General features: G+C 42.8%; 1 protein-coding gene across 1 annotated transcript in view; it reads left to right on the plus strand.

Moving 5' to 3' along the window:
* LOC141112905 (vomeronasal type-2 receptor 26-like) overlaps positions 1–20,821 on the plus strand; it is a 75,085-nt gene extending 54,264 nt beyond the window's left edge. The window contains exons 6-7 of the mRNA XM_073606009.1: positions 18,111–18,234; positions 19,917–20,821. Of these exons, the coding sequence (XP_073462110.1) occupies positions 18,111–18,234; positions 19,917–20,821 (1,029 nt within the window). The remainder of the gene's footprint in view (positions 1–18,110; positions 18,235–19,916) is intronic.
* The last annotated feature ends 710 nt before the right edge of the window (positions 20,822–21,531 follow it).

Genomic DNA, 21,531 nt, shown 5'->3' on the forward strand with positions numbered 1-21,531 from the left:
ATCAATTGATGTGGGGCCAGGTCCGCATCCCCCAGCCATGGGTACCATATCTTGTTGAATTTACTCTGATCGCTTCTACGGGCGTAGGCCAGTCGTTCTCTGGGGAGAAACGAATTGACATAGGCAATCCATTGCTTAGCTGTAGGGACAGTTGAAGCCATCCAGTACTTTGCAATAAGTTTCCTGGCAAGATACATCAGTCTAGATAACATGAAGTACTTTCCTCCCGGGTACATCTTTACACTTATAGCTCCGAGCAGGTATACGGTCGGATTAAGGGGGATGGGGACCCGCGCCAACCTTGAAATATGTTGGGAAACCTCATCCCAGTACCTATGCAGCTTTGGGCACCTCCAAATTAGATGAATAAAGTCCCCTCTGTGTACCTTACACTTGGGACACAGTGGGGAGTCTCCTCGACCCCATTTATAGAGCTGTACTGATGTCCTATAGGCCCTGTGAAGAATGAGTAATTGTGACAGTCTTTGGGTTGCGGAGAGTGACACCACTGGAATAGCCTCGAGCGCCATTTCCCATTGTTTTTCATCTATTTCTCCTATGTCCTCTACCCATTTATTTCGGCACTTTAACAATGTATGATCCTGGACTGACCTCAGCAACTCCTTATATATTTTGGATATTAACCCTTTCCTTGTATCTGCCAAAAAGATCTCATTCAGAAATGAAACTGCCGGTACTGTCTGGGAGTGTGTTATTTGTTGTGCCTGTATCGCATGGCGTAGTTGGAGGTACTGGAAAAAGCCCCTCGGATTCAAGTGGAATTCCCTACATAATTGTTCGTATGTCTTCAACGCCTCTCCCTCATATAATTGTGGGAAGAACTGAATCCCCTTTTCTTGCCATTGTGTGAACCCCTGTAATCCCTGGATCTCAGAGTATCTACTATTGTGCCAGATCGGCGTGAATGAAAGCACGCCTGTTATTTTTAGGATTTTCCGAACCTCACCCCATACCTTTTTAAAAAGCGTACTTATTGGATCTACCCCCTTCATGCTTGGCAAATCCATTTCCAGATGAGAGGCCGCTTCTAGTGTGGGTTCCATCATAGTCACCAATTGGTATGTAGGGTCCTCATTTCCCTTTCGACCCCATCCTGCCATTTGTTGAAATTGTGATGCCAGGAAATATAGCCTAGAGTTGGGTATTGCAAGCCCTCCTCTATCCTTTTCGTATTGCAATGTTTCTAAGCTAATTCTGGGTGTCTTTTTTTTCCATATCAATTCCCTCATTAGTGTGTCAATTTGCTTAAACCATTTTTTTGATATCCATATCGGAGAGTTGTGGAAGACATATAATTGCTGTGGTGCCCACACCATTTTTATTAGGTTTGCTCGTCCTATAACTGATAGGGGGAGCCTGCACCAGCTGTTGCTTTTTTGTTTCTGCCTGGAGAGCAGTGGTTCCAGGTTCAACCGGAGATACTCGGCCGGGTTTGGGGACACCATCACTCCCAAGTACTTAAAACTATCAACTATTGTTATTTGTTCCGTTCCCATTGGTAGTCGGTCCCTCTGCTGGTCTATAGGCATTAACGTTGATTTTGACCAGTTAATGACAAAACCTGAGAAACTGCCATATTCTCTCACTATCTCCATCACTGCCCGCAAGGATGAGGTCATGTCACCCAGATATATAAGTGCATCGTCTGCATATAAAGATATTTTTTCTTCTCTCTGATGTCTACGGAACCCCACCACCTCCATTGAATTCCGGATCTTTATAGCTAAAGGCTCTATTGCCAAAGCGAACAGTAATGGAGACAATGGACAACCCTGTCTCGTCCCCCTATGCAATTCAAATGGAGGCGAAAGGTCACCATTAATGCGTATTCTGGCTCTGGGTTTAAAATAAAGTATCTCTACCCAAGCTACAAACCTACTTCCCAACCCGAATCTTTTCAGTGTTTCCATGAGGTAGGGCCACTCAACACTATCAAACGCTTTTGAGGCGTCGAGAGATAGAATGGCCCTACTCCCCGGGTTATCCACTGGCATCTGAAGGTTCATGTAGAGTCTCCTTATATTATCTGATGTAGATCGGGTAGGTATAAAGCCAGACTGATCACGATGGACCAACTTGCTAATCACTCGAGATAACCTTTTGGCCAGGACACTTGCGAACAGTTTGACATCCGCATTTAGTAGCGATATTGGACGATATGAGTCTAATAGAAAATTATCTTTCCCAGGCTTTAAAATTACTGTTATTATTGCCTCACGCATGCTATCCGGTAGATAGCCCAGTTCCTCAGCCTCCCTTATAGCCTGCAGTAATGATGGTAAGAGGTCCTCTCTATAATGGGAGTATACCTCTGCCGGAATCCCGTCTGGGCCTGGTGATTTATGGTGACCTGTCCCCTCCAGTGCTTCTCTTAATTCCACTAATGTGATTGGGCAGTTCAACAGTTCCCTGTCCGCTTCCGATAATTGCGGGAGCGGACAGGTCTGCAAAAACTGCATCAACTCAGACGGGTTATATCTAGTTTTGCTGGAGTACAAATCCCCGTAGAACTGCTGAAAGCTACTCAAGATGTCTGAACTACGGGTCTGCCTCTCCCCGGATTTAGCCCTCACAACCTGGATAGTAGTAGGATCTCTTTGCTCTCTGGCTATAAGGGCCAAAAGGCGGCCAGTGTTTTCCCCCTCTTCAAAGTAGCTTTGTTGTTGAAAGTATCTTCTCTTCTCTGCTGCTGATAACCAAACCGAGCTGTATATCGCTTGTACCTCTCTCCAGGATTCTTGATTAGATTTTGATGGATCCCTTATCAAAACCTGTTCCCTTTCTATCAGTTCTATCCGTACCTTGTTTTCCCATTCCCTGGAGCGTGTTTTAATTCCCGCAATTTGTTTAATAAGACATCCCCTCAAGAATGCCTTAAATGTATCCCATATTACCATGGCGCTTGCAGACCCCCTATTAAATTGCAGGAACTCCCGTAGCGCCTCTCTTGTACTATCTACTTGGGGAAACAGAGATAACCAGTAGGGGTTCACCTTCCATAATGGTCGCCCCAGCTTTCCAGTGGTGCCTAACCGCACCCAGAATGGGGAGTGGTCAGATAATAAACGTGGCTCATACGCTGAGTCCTCCACTAACTGCAGGAGTGCCTCATTCCCTAAACCCAGGTCGATACGGGAGAGGACATCATGTGTTGCAGAATAACATGAATAGCATCTATCCTCTTCGTGTCTCTCTCTCCATACATCCCGGAGTCCTATTTCCATAATCAGGGCTGCGAAAGCAGTCCTGCCGGTTGACTGTTTCATAGTTCTAGATGTCAGAGACATTCTATCCTGGGAGTTGTCTAAAATGTTATTGTAGTCACCCAGTGCTAATACCGGGACATCCGGGTATGAGGCTATGAATTGTGATAGACACCCGAGAGAAGCTGGTGAGAATGGTGGTGGAATGTATATTGATGCAATTATGCACGTTAGACCGTTAATTTTACATAGCAAGAAGACAAATTTTCCTTCCCTGTCCACCCTCTGTTCTATGCATTCAAAGGAGACATCCGAGGAGACCACTATACTGACTCCTCTTGAGTGTGAGGTGTACATGGAGTGGAACTGAGTCGGGTATCTCCTTGAGCGCAGTAGGTGGACAGAGTTGGAACACAAATGCGTTTCCTGTAAACAGATTATCTGAGGTTTCATTATATCAAAAAATCTAAACATTGCCCTTCTCTTGTCGCTATCCCCCAACCCTCTCACATTCCATGTCATCAAGAGTAGGCCTTTCCTTTTCCCAGTTTCCTTACTCATATAGGGGATCATACCAATTCAAATAACTATAAGGCAAGAGACAACAACATGAGCAGGGAATGAGAATACAATTGTCCCTCAGAATTTTACCTGCCCCTTGGGTCCCCTCAATGAGTAATACATAACAGTCAGCATTCCTCCTAATCCCCTTACCATCCTTGGTGGAACATAGGAGGTATTTGTATATGATTTTATATTTGTGGTGTTTTTCATTATTTGTTTGAATTGTGACTTTCCCACCCACCCCTCCCCATCCTCCCCCCCCCTCCCACCCCACTCCACCCCCCCTCCCACCCCTCTCCCTCCTGTCTCCCCCACCCCCTCTCCCACCCACCTCCTTCCTTCCCTCCCTGCCCAGCTGGGCCTACCCTAGGGGCTATGTTCCGGACCTCCCACTTACACTCATTCCCCATACTACACTGGCATACCTTGCCAGTGCCAAACATTTACGATACCTCTTTGACCCGAGGGTCCCTATCCCACCCCCTCCCCCCCTCCCTGACCATTTTAGTGCTATTCAAGTGTTCTAATTTATTATACTTGTAAACAAAATCGTTTATCGTAGCAGCTCAGTGTATTCTAAAAAGTGAATATCCCACTAGTGCTAATTTATAATCCTGTTCCTTCAACCTTATTAGTGCTATTCATATGTTTTTAATTTTTTGTGTTCGTATAAGAAATAATCTGTCGTGTCAATCCAGTGAATTAAGTAAGTGTATACTAACCTTTACTACTTTATGATCTATCCCTGTACCTCTTTCTCAACTCTACCTGCAACACATCATTTACTTAATTCTTTAGCGTGTTACTCATTGTTTCACCCTCCCCTCTTCTCTCCCCCCTCCCTAGTACCACAGAAGGACGAGAGAGGAGAAAAAAAAAAAAAAAAAAAAAAAAAAAAAAAAAAAAGGGGGGGAGGGAAGAGAAAAAGGAGGGACCCAAGGAAACAAGAAAACAAAACAAAACAACCCCCCCTCCTTGATCTAATCAGTCTCTAGTCTCTCCTCTCCTTCCTTCCGTGTTATTCTCTCTGCATTCTCCAGCCAATCTTCCACTTTGCGGGGAGAGTCAAAGAAGAATGTTCCATTCCTGGTAGTTATTCTCATACGGGCGGGGTACAGTAGTGCATAATCCATCTTTTTTTGCTGAAGCACACGTTTAGTTGGCATGTATGCCGCCCTGAGCTTTTGCAGGTCTGGGGAGAAGTCTTGATATAGTGAAATTCGCGCTCCCCTATACAGGATTTCTCTCATTTCTCTCGCTTTCCGAAGCAAAGACACCTTATCTCTAAAGTTGAACATTTTCATAATTATAGGTCTTGGGTACTCCTTGCCCTGCCGAGATTTATTGGGGATTCGATGGGCGCGTTCAATGCCAAAGAAAAGAGAAAAAGATGTGGCCCCAAATGTCTCCTTGATCCATCCCTCCAAAAATTCAATAGGATCAGGTCCCTCGCTCCGTTCAGGCATGCCTATTACTCTTATGTTGTTTCTTCGATTTCTATTTTCTAGTTCATCTATTTTGGCGGATTGATTTTCTATGCGTTTCTTCATATCAGTCATATCTTGTCTAAGCGGAGATAGAATATCTTCCACCAGGCTTAATCTTTCCTCTAGGACTGTTGTTCTTCCCTCCGTTTCTTTCAATCTGCCTCCCAACGCAATCAGATCTTCTCTTATGCTTTTTAGCTGAACATCCAAACCAGAAATTGATTCCTTACATGCAGTAATCGCATACAGGAGGTCCCTCATTGATGGCTCTTCCGCTCCTCCACTTTGGCTACTCTCCATCCCGGGCTCAGTTGTGTTGGGTAGCCTTTTAGGGTCTGTGTCACCGCTTATAGGGGCAAGTTTTCCTGCTTCGTGACTTTTTGAGGGCGGAACTGCGAGTGGGCTTGTTGCGGCCGATATTGGCCCGCTGCTTTGACTTTGACTTTTCCTACTCGCTTGGGTACTCGCTTGAGTTAGCTGTTGGGATTTTACTGGTGATAGGGATGTCCTGGAAAAACGCTCTAATTTTGTTGCTGCCGCTACTGCAGCTGCTGCTGCGACTTTCGCTTGGTTTGTCTGGTTTCTGGCCGAGCGTGTAACCTGGCCTCCTGCTTGATGCGGCTGATTTTGTAACTGATGCTGGTTTGATTTTTCCTCTGCTGTCCGCTTCCCAGCCATGCTATTATGCCATGGGGGAGGGAGAGAGAAAAAAGAAAAAACAAAAAAAAAAGAGGGGGGGGGTAGGAGAAAAAAAAAAAAGGGAAATTCTTTTCCTTTTAGCAAATTGAGATATGAAATTGTTGCAGTCCCGGACTACTAGTTTTGCATGGAGAAAAAAGAAAAGAGGTATCACCAAGATAGCTCTCCGTATAACTCTGCCAGCGTCAGATCAATAACTCTTGGGACAGTGAACAAGTACTTAAGCAACGCCGTTACACTTACAGCTGTTGATTATAATAAGCAGCTTACATCACACAGTTCCACTGGTTCTATTATTGCTTTAAAAAACAAAAAGGTGAAACCTCATACGCCAGTATCCCGTCCGTCTCCCACTTCGGACTGGGGTTACTATTTTCCTCTGTCTATTTCAGATGTTACTTCAATAGGATAAATAAACTCAGAAAGTAATAAGGCAGCATGTTTCTATTTAACCCAGGTTTCACATTACAGACTCAATTAGGTTTCTTCAAGAACCAATCAATCCAAGGCCAACTCACAGTCCAACTCTTTGGCCAGGGACCAGGGAAAAAAGTCATCCGCCACAAACATAGTATATATAATAAAAAAAAATAGGAAAGTTTTCACCTATGTCTGGGGTCTTCTTAGCAACTCTCCAGATTCACAGTGTTGCGATATTGATTCTGATGGTTTACTTCGTTCACTGCCCCGCTGCTGCTGCTGTGTTCGGCCAAATTTGATTGCTGCTGATAACCCGGAGGGGGGGCCTCTCACACCACCCCTATGGCTCCGTCTTCCTGGCTCACCACCACCACACTCACTGACGCCGCCACTGCTGGTGCTGCTATGGCCGCCACCGGAGCATCCCCTCACCCGGCCGTTAGCACGCCACAGGGGTCTCTCACACCCCACCTCAGCTCCATCCACCGCGTCTGCGCCGGGGGACCGATCTGCTCAGTAGTGCTATAGTTAGCCGGACAACGCTGCTTACACTGCCGCTTGTGCTGCTGAACACACCGGTAGTCTCCTCAGCCCGTAGCTTAGCTGGTCAGAGCGGAGGGAGAGGAGATCTCACACACCCTCTCACTCCCACATCCGGTCACGCCCCTGCTACAGCTAATTATTTCCATAGTCCAGGTAGCAGGCAGAGGTGTGGTCAGTTTATGCTGCAGGCAGGTGGATGGCGGCAGTAAGTCAGCAGCAGGCTGAGGGCCGCAATCAGGTAAGACCTGTGCACAGGGGTAGATGCTTCGACCCACCTAAATCTCTATGAAGCCTCCGGACTCCAGACCTTAATCCGGAAATTACGAAACCCGGAGACAACAAAAAAAATTGTTTTCTCCATCCGGAAAAACATTTCTGGAGCCCTTCACATGTGAGACCCCTGTGTCCTACAGTAGCAGGGCAACAGATCAGTCCAAGCAGGAGGCAAAAGCATAGTCCATAAAACAGGCCAGGGTCAGATAATGTGGAAGCAGTCCAAATGGTAGGCAGAAGCGTAGTTGGTAAAACAGGCCAGGGTCAGTTCACATGTAAGCAGTCCAAACGGTTGGCAGAGGCATAGTCAAAAAACAGGCCAGGGTCAGTTCACATAGAAGACAGTGGCATGATTATTTGAGGAAGCATGAGAAATGGTAAGCACAGATGATGAAAATGGGGAGATGGTTAAGAATATGGGCTAATATTTTAGGGATGTGTGATATAGTCTGAAGCATTCACCAATGCAAAGGCTGGGTTCAAGGGGACACTGGGGACAATGGTAGCTGGTATCTCTTCGAAATCCTTTACTGCTGCATACTCAACTTTTTTTGGCGTCCTCGGCCTGCTTCAGATGGTGGAACGTGGCCTGGGAAGTGGCATTCATGAAGTCGGCTAACAGCATCAGAGCGAAGGTTTTCTGGGGGGGTCTTTGATGGTAGATGAGGGACGTGACAACTTCTTCAATGAATTTTAGAAAGTGGGCAGGGCTTTCGGTGGATTTGGTGTAAATTATGTAGGCATTATAAATGGCCAAATTAATTAAATAGAGTGCTACTTTCTTGTACCAGAAACGGGACCTACTTATTGATAATAGGGCTGAAGCATTTGGTCGTTGAAATCCACCCCCATGTACAGATTGTAATCTTGTACACATTTTGTCTTTACAATGGGACCTCATCTTCTCTGAACTTCAACTGTAGTGTCGTCGTCATGGATGGTGGACATCATGTACACATTCCTGGTATCCTTCCACCTCAAGGTCAGCACTTTGTTGCATCTCAAAGTTGCTCTTTCTCCCCTTTGCAATTTCCTATTTACTATGGCTTGTGGGAAGCCTTTCCTATTCTTTCTGGAGGTTCCACAGGCCAGGGTTTGTGCGAGGTATAGGTGTTTGAAAAGAGGCAGGCTTGTGTAGAAGTTATCCAGGTATATGTGGTAACCTTTCTTCAGCAGTGGGTATGCCAGGTCCTATACAATTTTACCAGTTGTGCCCATGTAGGCCGGGCACTCAGGGGGCTGGAGCTGGGAATCTCTTTCTTCGTATATGCGGAACGCATACAGATATCCCGTGACTCTCTCACAAAGCTTATAAAATTTCACTCCGTATTTGGCCCTTTTGCTAGGAATGTATTATTTTATTCCTAGCCGGCCTGAAAAGGGTACCAGGGACTCATCTACACATATATGCTTATCGGGGACATAGAGTTCTGCAAATCGTTAGGAAAAGAAATTAACGAGTGGGCGAATTTTATATAATTTATCGTAATTTGGATGATTGCGGGGAGGGCACTGGGTGTTGTCACTGAAATGAAGAAAGCCCATTATCATCTTGTATCGGGACCTGGACATTACAGAAGAATAAATGGGCATGTGGTGAATGGGGTGGGTGGACCAATAGGCACGTCCTTCATTTTTTTGTAAGCCCCATGTTTATGGTGAGGCTCATAAACATTTTGAACTCCTCCAGTGTCAAATCCTTGCACTCGAATTGACAGGCGTATGAAGATTGGGGGTTGTTGGCAATATGCTGCTGGGCATATAAATTGGTCTGGTCCACGATGAGTTGCAGCAAAGTGTTGGGCAAAAATAAATTAAAACAATCAATTTCAGAAAAATTTTGGGTATTGGCCTGCACACCTGGCTGTATGGTGAAAGGTGGAATTCTTGCTGATCCTGAGTCGAAAGGCAGCCCTGTTGGATTGGCAAGACAATCTGGGAGATATGTAGCGGCCCTGGCTCTTGGGGGACGTGGCACTCCAGTGCTGGTAGTTGGAGTTCCTGTGCTGGCATTTGGGCGTGATGCTGCAGAAGTGTTGGTACTGGGCATTTCTTGTGGCCTTTTGCTGGCAGCATCTCTGGTACTGGGCCTTTGGTTTTGGGGTCTATCGCTGGTAGCAGCGCTGGTACTGGGCCTGGGAATTTGATCCTGGGGTATATTGCTGGTGGCTGCCTGATTTCCAGAGCACCGTGCTCTTTTAGGAGGGATCCATTCTTCCTCTGATTCGTCTGCCGATCCACTACTATCGGTCAGTTCAAATGCTGAATTTGATTCACAATCGGAGTTGGCATTTGAATCTGATGAGAACACGCCGCTGCTCTAATCAGTCATGGAGAGGATCTGGAATGCCTCCTCACTTGTATAGAATCTTTTGGACAATTTTTCTGATGGGCTGTGTGACAGGTGACAAACTACGGTTACTGATGGGTGACAGGTGATGGGTGACAGCTGACGATCACTGATGGGCGACAGGTGATCGGTGACAGGTGACGGTCACTGATGGGTGACAGGTGACGTGTGACGGTCACTGGTGGGTAGCAGGTGACGTGTGACGGTCACTGGTGGGTGACAGGTGACAGGTAACGGTTGACAGTCTCTGATGGCAGTCTCTGATGGTGACTGGTGCACTTTATGGGACTGATAGGTGACAGGTGAGGGTCACGGATGGGTCACTGATGACGGTCACTGATGGCGGTCACTGATGATGGTCACTGATGATGGTCACTGAAGGGTGACAGGTGCACCACTGACGGCAGTCTCTGACAGTGACAGATGCACTTTGTGGGCACTGATGGGTGACAGGTGCACTTTGTGGGCACTGATGGGTGACAGGTGCACTTTGTGGGCACTGATAGGTGACTGGTGCACTTTGTTGGCACTGATGAGTGACAGGTGCACTTTTATAAGCACTGTGTGGGGACTGTTGGGTGACAACTGTAATGGGGGGGGCGATGTGACAGGTTCTCTTTGTGGTGTTGGTGCAGTACACTACAAAACACACATAGATCGGTCACTCACTGCTCCTGGTTCTTCTCTCCTCACACTGGAAAAGGTGTGTGAGGAGAGAAGAGCCGGTAACAGCTAGTAACTGGTCTATGTTTACATTTAGTGATCGGCTGTGAATGGATCACAGCCGATCATGTGGTAAACAGCCGCCATCCATTGGCTGTTTACCCTTGTTGGTGACGAGCAGTGTTCCTGGGAACACGCCGCCACCGACGTGACTGCGCTACACGCTCCCGATCGTGTGCATGCACGGTCTAAAGCGGGGAATACCCCTTTGTGATCGGCCGTGACGTAATCACGGCCGATCACATGGTGAACAGCCATGCCCAATGGCTGTTCACCCCTGTCGGTGACGGGCTGTGTCCCGGGGACACGGCGACACTGACAGAGCAGGTCTGCATGCCCGCGATTGTGCGCATGCCCTGTGTCAATCAGCCGCCCAGAACAAAAGCCACACCGCTCCCATCATATGACGGTGGGTGGGCGGTAACAGGTTAACAGACAATTGCTCGGTCATGCGACGCTGTACCGAAACAAAATTTTTTCCCACAAATAGAGCTTTCTTTTGGTGGTATTTGGTATATAACGTCTGTGGTTTTTATTTTTGCGCTATAAACTACGGTGATGACGGTGATAAGCGATTTTTATTGGGAATGCGATATTGCGGCAGAAAGGTCTGACACTTTTGACACATTTTTGAGACCAGTGACAATTATACAGCGATCAGTGCTATAACAATGCACTGATTACTGTATAAATGTCACCCGCAGGGAAGGGGTTAACACTAGGGGGCGATCAAGGGGTTAACTATGATCCCTAGGTGTGTTCTAACTGTGGGGTGATGGGACTGCCTAGGAGGAGAGAGAGATCAGTTTCATACTTAGTATGAACACACGATCTGTCTCCTCTCCCCTGAGAGAAACAGGATCTGTGTGTTTACACACACAGATCTCGGTTGTCGCTCTATCAGGAGCAATCGCCAAGCGGGTGCCAAGCGGTCATTGCGCTCGTCGGACACTCACATCAGCTCCAGCAACGAGATGCGGCCGCAGCGCACATGCCATCAGTGGAACGTGCGCGCCCCTAATGGTCAAGCATCGAACCGACATAAGGTAACGTTGGTTCGGCCAGGGGAGCCAACATGCCGGAGTACAACTCCGGCGGCTGGTCGGGATGGGGTTAACTCATTTCTGATAAGAATATGCATATAATTATTTTTCTACATGGGGATTATGGGTGGAATATTACAGGTAAACATACCTAGGAACACATTTAACCTATTTCTGATATGGTAATAATATGCATATCATTATTTTTCTACATCGGGAATATGGGTGGAATATCATACTTAAACATACGTAGGAACATATTTAACCTATTTCTGATAAGAATATGCATATAATTATTTTTCTACATTGGGATTATGGGTGGAATATTACAGTTAAATATACATAGGAACATATTGAACCTATTTCTCATAAGAAAATGCATATAACTTTTTTTCTACATGGGGATTATGGGTGGAAAAATACCGTTAAACATACATAGGAACATATTTAACCCATTTCTGATAAAAATATGCATATAATTATTTTTCTACATGGGGATTATGGGAGGAATATATTTAATCTATTTATGATAAGAATAAGCATATCATTGATTTTCTACATGGGAATTATGGGTGTAATATTACAGTTAAACATACATAAGAACATATTTAACCCATTTCTGATAAGACTATGCAGATAATTATTTTTCTACATGGGGATTATGGGTGGAATATTACAGTTAAACATACATAGGAACATATTTAACCCATTTCTGATAAGACTATGCAGATAATTATTTTTCTACATGGGGATTATGGGTGGAATATTAGAGTTAAATATACATAGGAACATATTTAACCCATTTCTGATAAGAATATGCATATAATAATTTTCTACATGGGGATTATGTGTGAAATATTACAGTTATACATACATAGGAACATATTTAACCCATTTCTGATAGGAATATGCATAAAATGATTTTTCTATGTGGGGATTATGGGTGGAATATTACAGTTAAACATACATAGGAACATATTTAACCCATTTCTGATAAGACTATGCAGATAATTATTTTTCTACATGAGAATTAAGGATGGAATATTGTAGTTCCACGGTTATTTTGAGGGGACAGCAAATTTACACCTCTTAAAATGTGAGAGGTGTAAATTAACCCATTTCGGGAATGACGCAGCAACGTATGGGTACATTGTTTTGCGCACCTGTGCCACTTTGCCGATGTATATCGGCATGAGCCATTCAGCGAATGGTTAACAAGGACCTGTATTATGTAAGAGGCCTGTGATCTTTCCCTATCACTGGCTTATCCCGCTTTGTCAGGTCTCTGTAAAGGTAGCCATCTTGGTAATGGAGTAGCATTTTGCTTCGTAATGTCAGAGTTACCCACTTGATGAATGTTGGGAAATGTTTAGAAAGAAGTAGTAGATGCGGAGGAAGCAAAGATCCACAGAATAGACAAAAAAGAAGCAGGGGGATCCCTGCACTGCAGGCCCTCATGTACAGCTTTCTTTCCAGCAAGAAGAACAGTGATCAGCACAGTAGTGACATCATCAAATCTCACTTCAAATCATCTAGTGAGACCATCAGTCAGAGGCAGCAGCACCTTAGATGATATTACACTGCAGATATACAGTTCTGAAGAGAGAAAAACAGGAAACAAAAGGCTCATTTTCAGGGTGTTATGAAGGTGCAATTAAAATTTCTAGATGCATTTTAATCTCTTCAGCCCCGGAAAGATTTACCCCCTTCCTGACGGGGCGATTTTTTGCGATATGATACTGCGTCGCTTTAACTGACAATTGCGCGGTCATGCGACACTGTACCTAAACAAAATTTACGTCCTTTTTTCCCCACAAATAGAACTTACTTGTAGTGGTATTTGATCACCTCTGCGGTTTTTAATTTTTGCGCTATAAACAAAAAAGAGCAACAATTTTGAAAAAAAATCAATATTTTTTACTTTTTTCTATAATAAATATCCCCCAATTTAAAAAAAAAATCACATTTTTTCCTCAGTTTAGGCCGATATGTAATCTTCTAATTATTTTTGGTAAAAAAAAAACAATCGCAATAAGCGTATATTGATTGGTTTACGCAAAAGTTATAGCGTCTACAAAATAGGGGATAGATTTATGGCATTTTTATACATTTTTTTTTACTAATAATGGCGGTGATCTGCAATTTTTATTGGGACTGCGACATTGCGGCACACAGATCGGACACTTTTGACACTTTTTTGGAACCACTGACATTTATACAGCGATCAGAGCTATAAATAGCCACTAATTACTGTATAAATGTCACTGGCAGGGAAGAGGTTAACACTAGGGGGCGATCAAGGGGTTAAATGTGTCCCCTCTGTGTGTTCTAACTGTGGGGGGATGGGACTGCCTGGGGAGGAGACTGATCGGTGTTCCTATATACTAGGAACACACAATCTGTTTCCTCTCCCCTGTCAGAATGTGGATTTGTGTGTTTACACACACAGATCCTCGTTTTGGCTTTGTCAGGGGCGATCGCGTGTGCCCAGCGGACATCGCGGCCTCTGGGCACGCGCATCGGCCCCCTTACTACCGCGGCGGGCGCGCCCCCTATACCCCTTAAAGTGCCCACCACACAGCTACGGCGATTCAGCAGGGGAGTCATTTTTTTATATAAGCGAAAAAAGAGCAAAAAAACAAAACAAAACAAAAAAACAATATTTTCTACATTCTGTTTTTTTTAAATCCAACAAAATCACATTTCATCATAATTTTAGGTCAGAATGTATTCTGCTACATGTATTTGGTAAAAAAAATCCTGATAAGTGCATGATGATTGCTTTGTTTAAAGCTATAGTGCCTACAAACTAGGCTACGTATCATTTAAAATTGATCAATCCTGATATACTGTTGGCCTATCTCATTTCTTGAGGCCCAAAAATGTCAGGACAGTACAAATACCCCCCAAATGACCCTGTTTGGAAAGAAGGCAGTCTAAAGTATTTAGTAAGAGACATGGCAAGTTTTTTGAAGTTGCAATTTTTTCCCACAATTGTTTGGAAAATGAAGAAATTTTTCCACAAAATTGGCATGTTACCAAGTTATTTCTCACACATGGCATTCCAAAAATTCAAAAGAATGAAAATCCAAAATAAACGAAAATGTAAAAATTCCAAAACCCAAAAATCTAATAATAACTAACTAACTAACTAATAATAATTATTATTACTAACTATTAAATTATAGGTACTGCAATTTCCTTTAAAATTTGGCTGTTAGTGAACGTAACAAATTTATCCGAAGTTACGAATTATCCGAAATAATGAATGCCGCATCTAAACAAATGGAACGCAAAAAATTATTAATATAAAATAAGAATAATACAAACTTTTTTATTATTATTATTTATTTTTTATTAATTAATTATGTTCCATTTGTTTAGATGCGGCATTTGTTATTTCGGATAATTCGTAACTTTGGATAAATTCGTATTCGTTACGTTCCCTAACAGCCAAATTTTAAAGGAAATTCCAATACCTATAATTTAATAGTCAGTTGTTATGGGTTAGTTATTAATTTTCAAATTTTCAAATTTCAAATTTTTGAATTTCGATCATAACAAATGACCCGAAAAACGGAACCCCCCCCCCCCCAAAAAAAAAACAAATTAAACAAAAACCAGAATGAATTACCGTAATTTTTCAGCAGTGCACATGTCTACTGCTTGCAGTCCCATAAATTAAGAAGCAATGTGCTGCAGACGTTAACATTAAAAAGATTAAAGTGTAACTCAACAGGGTGGAAATGTGTTTTTACAGTTATGCTGAACAGAAGTTGGGCCTTTACTATGCAGCCTTAAATATCTAAAATCAATTTTTTTTTATTATTTACATAAAATATATATATATATATATATATATATATATATATATATATATATATATATATATATATATATACAATTAATTTGGGCACAGTGTGGCATGGCTATGTTAATTTTTAGTTAAGCTATCCTGAAAAGATGACATGGTATAAAGGGGTATATACAGGCTTGTACTAAAGTTGTTAAAGAAAAAGGGATTATATTGTTATTTAACCACTTAAGGACCGAGCCTCGTTTTGAGATTTGGTGTTTACAAGTTAAAATAATTTTTTTTTGCTAGAAAATTACTTAGAACCCCCAAACATTATATATATATTTTTCTAACACCCTAGAAAATAAAATGGCGGTTGTTGCAATACTTTCTATCACACCACTTTTGCGCAGCGGTCTTTCAAGCGCACTTTTTTTGGAAAAAATACACTTTTTTAAATTAAAATATAAAAATAAAAAATAAAATAGCCCAATTTTTTTATATTGCGAAAGATAATGTTATGCCGAGTAAATTGATACCCAACATGTCACGCTTCAAAATTGTGCCCACTCGTGGAATGGTGACAAACTTTTACCCTTAAAAATCTCCATAGGCGGTGTTTAAACATTTTTACAGGTTGCATGTTTTGAGTTACAGAGGAGGTCTAGGGTGAGAATTATTGCTCTTGCTCTAACGATCACAGTGATACCTCACATGTGTAGTTTGAACACTGTATTCATATGTGGGCGTTGCTCATGTATGCGTTGACTTCTGCGGGATGGGGCGCGTTAAAAAAAAAAAATTCTTATTTATTTTACTTTTTATTTTTAAACTTTAAAAAAAAAATGTGTCACTTTTATTCCTATTGCAAGAAATGTAAACATCCCTTTGTAATAGAAAAAAAGCATGACAGGACCTCTAAATGTGAGATCTGGGGTCAAAAAGACCTCAGATCTCATATTTACACTAACATGCAATAAAAAAAATGTTGTTTGAAAAAAAAAAAAGTTCCTTTAGGAGCTATGGGTATAAGTGATGTTTTGACGTTGCTTCTGCCCTGCAATGGTATGGAGCCGAGCGGGGGCCATCTTCTCCTCAGTCAGCTCCATACCACAGACCAAGAAGGATCCGATCGCCTCCGCCGCTACCAATGGCACTGGTAAGTGGCGGAGGGCACCGGAGCATGGGAGGGGGGTCTCTCCCGCCACCGATAAAAGTGATTTTGTGGCAAATCCGCTGCAGAGACCACTTTTATCTGAAAGCCGACCGCCCGCCTCAGAAGAGGTAGCTAGCTGCTGCCATAACAATGATATTCCTCTTCAATCAGCCGACGTTTAACGACGGCAGGCGGTCGGCAAGTGGATAAACCATTTCCGGACTATCAACCTTCGTTATACATCGCTACTTTGACATTAAATACCGTTGTTATACCGTTGTTATAGCAGCAGATAGCTGCCATAACCCCGGTGGGTGGTCCGCTCTAAGATAAAAGTGGTCTCTGCGGCAGATTCACCAGGAAATCACTTTTATGGGCGGCGGGAAAGGTGCCCCCCTCCCGCCGCATCCCGGGGATCCCCGCAGCTTTCCGGAGCCATTGGAAGAAACGGAGACATACCAATCCTTTTACCTGATGGACAGGAAGTCGAGTGAGGGCATGATGGCCCCCACTCGACTCTATATCCTTGGAGGACCGGAGTGGCATGAAAAATCACTTCCACCCAACGGCCTTAAAGGGACAATTTTTTTTAATTGAAAAAAAAAAATCTTTTTTTTTATTGCTTTTAAGTGTAATATCTGAGGTTATATTACAAGGGATGTTTACATTCCTTGTAAAAGGAATTAAAGTGATCCAAAATAATTTTTTTAAAGGGAAAGAGTAAAAATAAAAAAACGGAAAAATAAAAATGAAAATAAATTAGAAAAAAGTGCCCCTGTCTCTCCGTGCTCACACGCAGAAGCAAACGCATACATAAGTCACACTCACATATGTAAACGGTGTTCAAACCACATGTGACGGGAGTCACTTTGGGTGTGGTTGTATCCCATGGTTCTGTTGTGTCTGTCTGCCTTGGGAGAAAAGTATATTATGGGATGTATGTCTATGTGGAGGGGGGGGAATTCCTCCAGCAGCCCCTCCTAAGACTGTTTACTGATGAGAAGTTTGAATACACCTGACCTGTGTGTCTATTGTTATTGGAAAGTTTATCCCACCCTGAATCCAAGGGAGGGGGGGAGTGTGGCTGAGTTGTATATCTGTTGTTACATGTGTTTGAATAAAGAGTCTGATGTTTTTCACCCTACACTGAGTTACGGCTGGTGACTGGGTGGGCTAAAGGGTCTTGGATAGTGCTGGTTTTGGACAAAGGAAGCATTTACGGCGGACATAGTCCTGTTAAAGACAGGGTTTCGTCACACCACACATCTGAAGTATTACCCCAATCGTTACAGCGAGTGCAATAATTCTAGCCCTAGACCTCCTCTGTATGTCAAAACTGGTAACCTGTAGAAATTTTTAAACGTCGCCTATGGAGATTTTTAAGTGCCAAAGTTTGTCGCCATTCTGGGCGAAACTTTGAAGCTTGACATGTTGGGTATCAATTTACTCGGCGTAACATTATCTTTCACAATATAGAAAAAAATTGGGCTAACTTTACTGTTGTCTTATTTTTTTTTATTAAAAAATGTGTATTTTTTACAAAACAATTGCGATTGTAAGACCACTGCCCAAATACGGTGTGACAAGTATTGCAAGGATCTCCATTTTATTCTTTAGGGTGTCTGAAAAAAATAATATATATATATATATATATATATATATATATATATATATATATATATATATATATAATGTTTGGGGGTTCTAGGTAATTTTTTTAGCAAAAAAAAAATTTAACTTGTCAACAACAAGTGTGAAAAATAGGCTTGGTCCTTAAGTGGTTAAAAGTATTTCCTGAAAGTTGAAAGTAACAAAAAATTTTCTTTGTCTAGATCCCGAGATCGCAGTGTTCTGAGGACTGTTTACCAGGAAACAGAGAAGTGCCGAGCTCAGATGTACATGAATGCTGTCATGGTTGTGTCCCATGCTCAGAAGGAGAGATGTCCAATGAAACAGGTGGATTTTACTACTATTTTCTAAGACTTCTGTTGGTGGTAAAAGCAATGCAAGGAAACCCATAGCACCCCTCACATTTTTGTAAATATTTTATTCTATCTTTTTATGTGACAACACTGAAGAAATGACACTTGTCTACAATGTAAAGTAGTGAGTGTACAGCTTGTATAACAGTGTAAATTTGCTGTCCCCTCAAAATAACTCAACACACAGCCATTAGAGTCTAAACTGCTGGCAACAAAAGTGAGTACACCCCTAAGTGAAAATGTCCAAATTGGGCCCAATTAGCCATTTTCCCTCCCCAGTGTCCTGTGACTCGTTAGTGTTACAAGGTCCCAGGTGTGAATGGGGAGCAGGTGTGTTAAATTTGGTGTTATCGCTCTCACTCTCTCATACTGGTCACTGGAAGTTCAAAATGGCACCTCATGGCAAAGAAATCTCTGTAGATCTGAAAAAAAAGACTTGTTGGCCTAGGTTATAAGAAGATTGCAAAGACCCTGAAACTGAGCTTCAGCATGGTGGCCAAGACCATACAGTTGTTTAACAGGACAGGTTCCACTCAGAACAGGACTTGCCATGGTCCACCAAAGAAGTTGAGTGCACATGCTCAGCATCATATCCAGAGGTTGTCTTTGGGAAATAGACGTATGAGTGCTGCCAGCATTGCTGCAGAGGTTGAAGGGGTGGGGGATCAGCCAGTCAGTGCTCAGACCATACGCCGCACACTGCATCAAATTGGTCTGCATGGCTGTCGTCCCAGAAGGAAGCCTCTTCTAAAGATGCTGCACAAGAGAGCCAACAAACAGTTTGCTGAAGACAAGCAGACTAAGGAGAGTACACCTCTCAAAATGTGAGAGATGTACTCACTTTTATGAGATTCAGTACAGTACACAAAAACAGAGGCTAGGTACACAGCTAGCCCCATGATTGTCCTAGATATTTAACCCCTTCCCAGCCAGTGTCATTAGTACAGTGACCGTGCATATTTTTAGCACTGATCACTGTTTTGGTGTTGCTGGTTCCTGCAAAGTGACAAAAATATCAGTGAGTGTCCGATTGTCCACCGCAATATCGCAGTCCAGATATAAGTAGTTGATCATTACTAGTATAAAAAAGAATAAAAATTCCTGAAATATATCCCATAGTGTGTAGATGTTATAACATTTGCGCAAACCAATCAATATACGCTTATTGGGAATTTTTTATTTATTTTTTTTTACCAAAAACATGTAGCAGAATACATATTGGCCTAAATGAAGAAATTTGATTTTTACATTTTTTTTAATTGGATGTTTTAAAGCAGAAAGTAAAAAAATATTGTTTCTTTTTTTTCAAAATTGACAGTATTTTTGGTTTATAGTGCAAAAAAAAAATAAAAATGCAGAGGTGATCAAATACCACCAAAAGAAAGCTCTATTTGTGGGAAACAAAGAACATAAATTTCATTTTGACACAGCGTTGCATGACTGCGCAACTGTCAGTTAAAATAAAACAGTGCCGTATTGCAAAAAAATGGCCTAGTCATGAAGGGGGTTAAATCTTCCAGAGGTCAAATGGTTAATATGTATATTACGTTGGCTTTTTCCATATGAAAACGTTGTGGAGTTTTTGTCTAAAATACTTTTTAATCTGTGTAAATTAAAAACTAAGTTCAAACACAATTCAACAATTTTTTTTTTTAGGAAGTGATAACTGCATGAAGTGTCTGGAGCACGAATGGCCAAATGAGAACAAAACTGAATGTGATCCCAAGCTTATGGAGTTTTTGTCTTATACTGATAATCTATCTTTATTTTTCATGGTTATCTCTTTATTCCTTTGCATTTTAACTTTTTTGACAATGACTGTATTTATTTCATATGGAGATACCCCCATTGTCAGAGCCAATAACAAGAGCCTCAGCTTTGTCCTCCTGGTCTCCATCATGTTGGGTTTCCTCTGTGTGTTCTTGTTCCTGGGTCGTCCCATGGATACAACCTGCTGGCTACGCCAAACATCTTTTGGATTTCTTTTTACCATAGCGGTCTCTTCTGTGTTGGGCAAGACTGTGATGGTTTGGCTTGCTTTCAAAGCCACCAAACCGGGCAGCGTGTGGAAAAAAGGGGTTGGAGAAAAGCTGCCCAATTCTGTTGTCTTCATCTGCTCATCATTGCAAGCTTTAATCTGCATTGCATGGTTGTCGATCTCTCCCCCGTTCCAGGAGTTGGACAAAAGATCATATCAAACAAAGATCATCGTTCAGTGTAATGAAGGGTCAGTTATCGGGTTCTACTCTGTCCTGGGTTATATGGGGATCCTGGCTGCCTTCAGTTTTATTACAGCGTTTTTAGCAAGGACATTACCGGACAGTTTTAATGAAGCCAAATACATCACCTTCAGCATGCTGGTGTTCTGCAGTGTCTGGATTGCCATGATCCCGGCCTATCTGAGCACCAAAGGGAAATATATGGTGGCTGTGGAGATTTTTGCCATCCTGACCTCAAATGCTGGACTTCTAGTTTGTATCTTTTTTCCAAAATGTTACAAAATTCTTTGTCAGCCCAACTTAAATTCAAGGAAGCATTTGCTTGACAACAGATGCAAATAAATTTTTAGGCTGGGTTCACACTATTACAAATCGGTTGCGGGCTTCCCTGCATCCAGTTCACTTGTCAAGAGAGCTGCTCCAGTGTGAATTGCATAGGAGTCCTATGTGTCTTCTGGTCCATTTCAGGTCCGAATTCAGCCAAAAAGCCGTGAACAGGGACGCATTGGACCCCTGCTGTGAGCCGCTCCATGCGGCAGTGTGAACTCACCCTTACAGTGATATTAAAGAGTTGCATCTTCATATTAAACTTAATATGGGGCTTCCAGGAGAATGGAATGTCTGCTTTACCAATGATCCACCACCCCAATCACATTTTGGCTAAAACCACTTGCATTGGCAGCTGGGTTTTTTTTGGAGGGAGGGCAGACAACCACCCCCCACTGCCGGTTGGATCACCTGCTCCCCCGGGGGACTCTTATGGTCATCCAGCCCCACACTTACCCCATCTAGGTTGCTGGCAGGCTGCGCTCCTATGGGCTCCTCCTCTGCATCATGGCAGCTTCCGCTGTGCGTCTCCTCCTTCCTCCTCCTAGGCATCCAAAAGGGTCACCTGTCCTTTCAGCCATTCAAGTGACGTCTCTCAGGGCCCGCTTCCTGATTGGCTGGGAGGAGGATCAGTGTGACAATAGTGAATATTAATTTGCTATCATCACAAAACTGGGTGGGCTCGGGGCTCAGTGCTCTGCACCCCAAGCCCTACCTTTTTTTGG

The sequence above is a fragment of the Aquarana catesbeiana genome, linkage group LG11 (genome assembly GCF_042186555.1).
Source record: "Aquarana catesbeiana isolate 2022-GZ linkage group LG11, ASM4218655v1, whole genome shotgun sequence".
NCBI classification, from domain to species: Eukaryota; Metazoa; Chordata; class Amphibia; order Anura; family Ranidae; genus Aquarana; species Aquarana catesbeiana.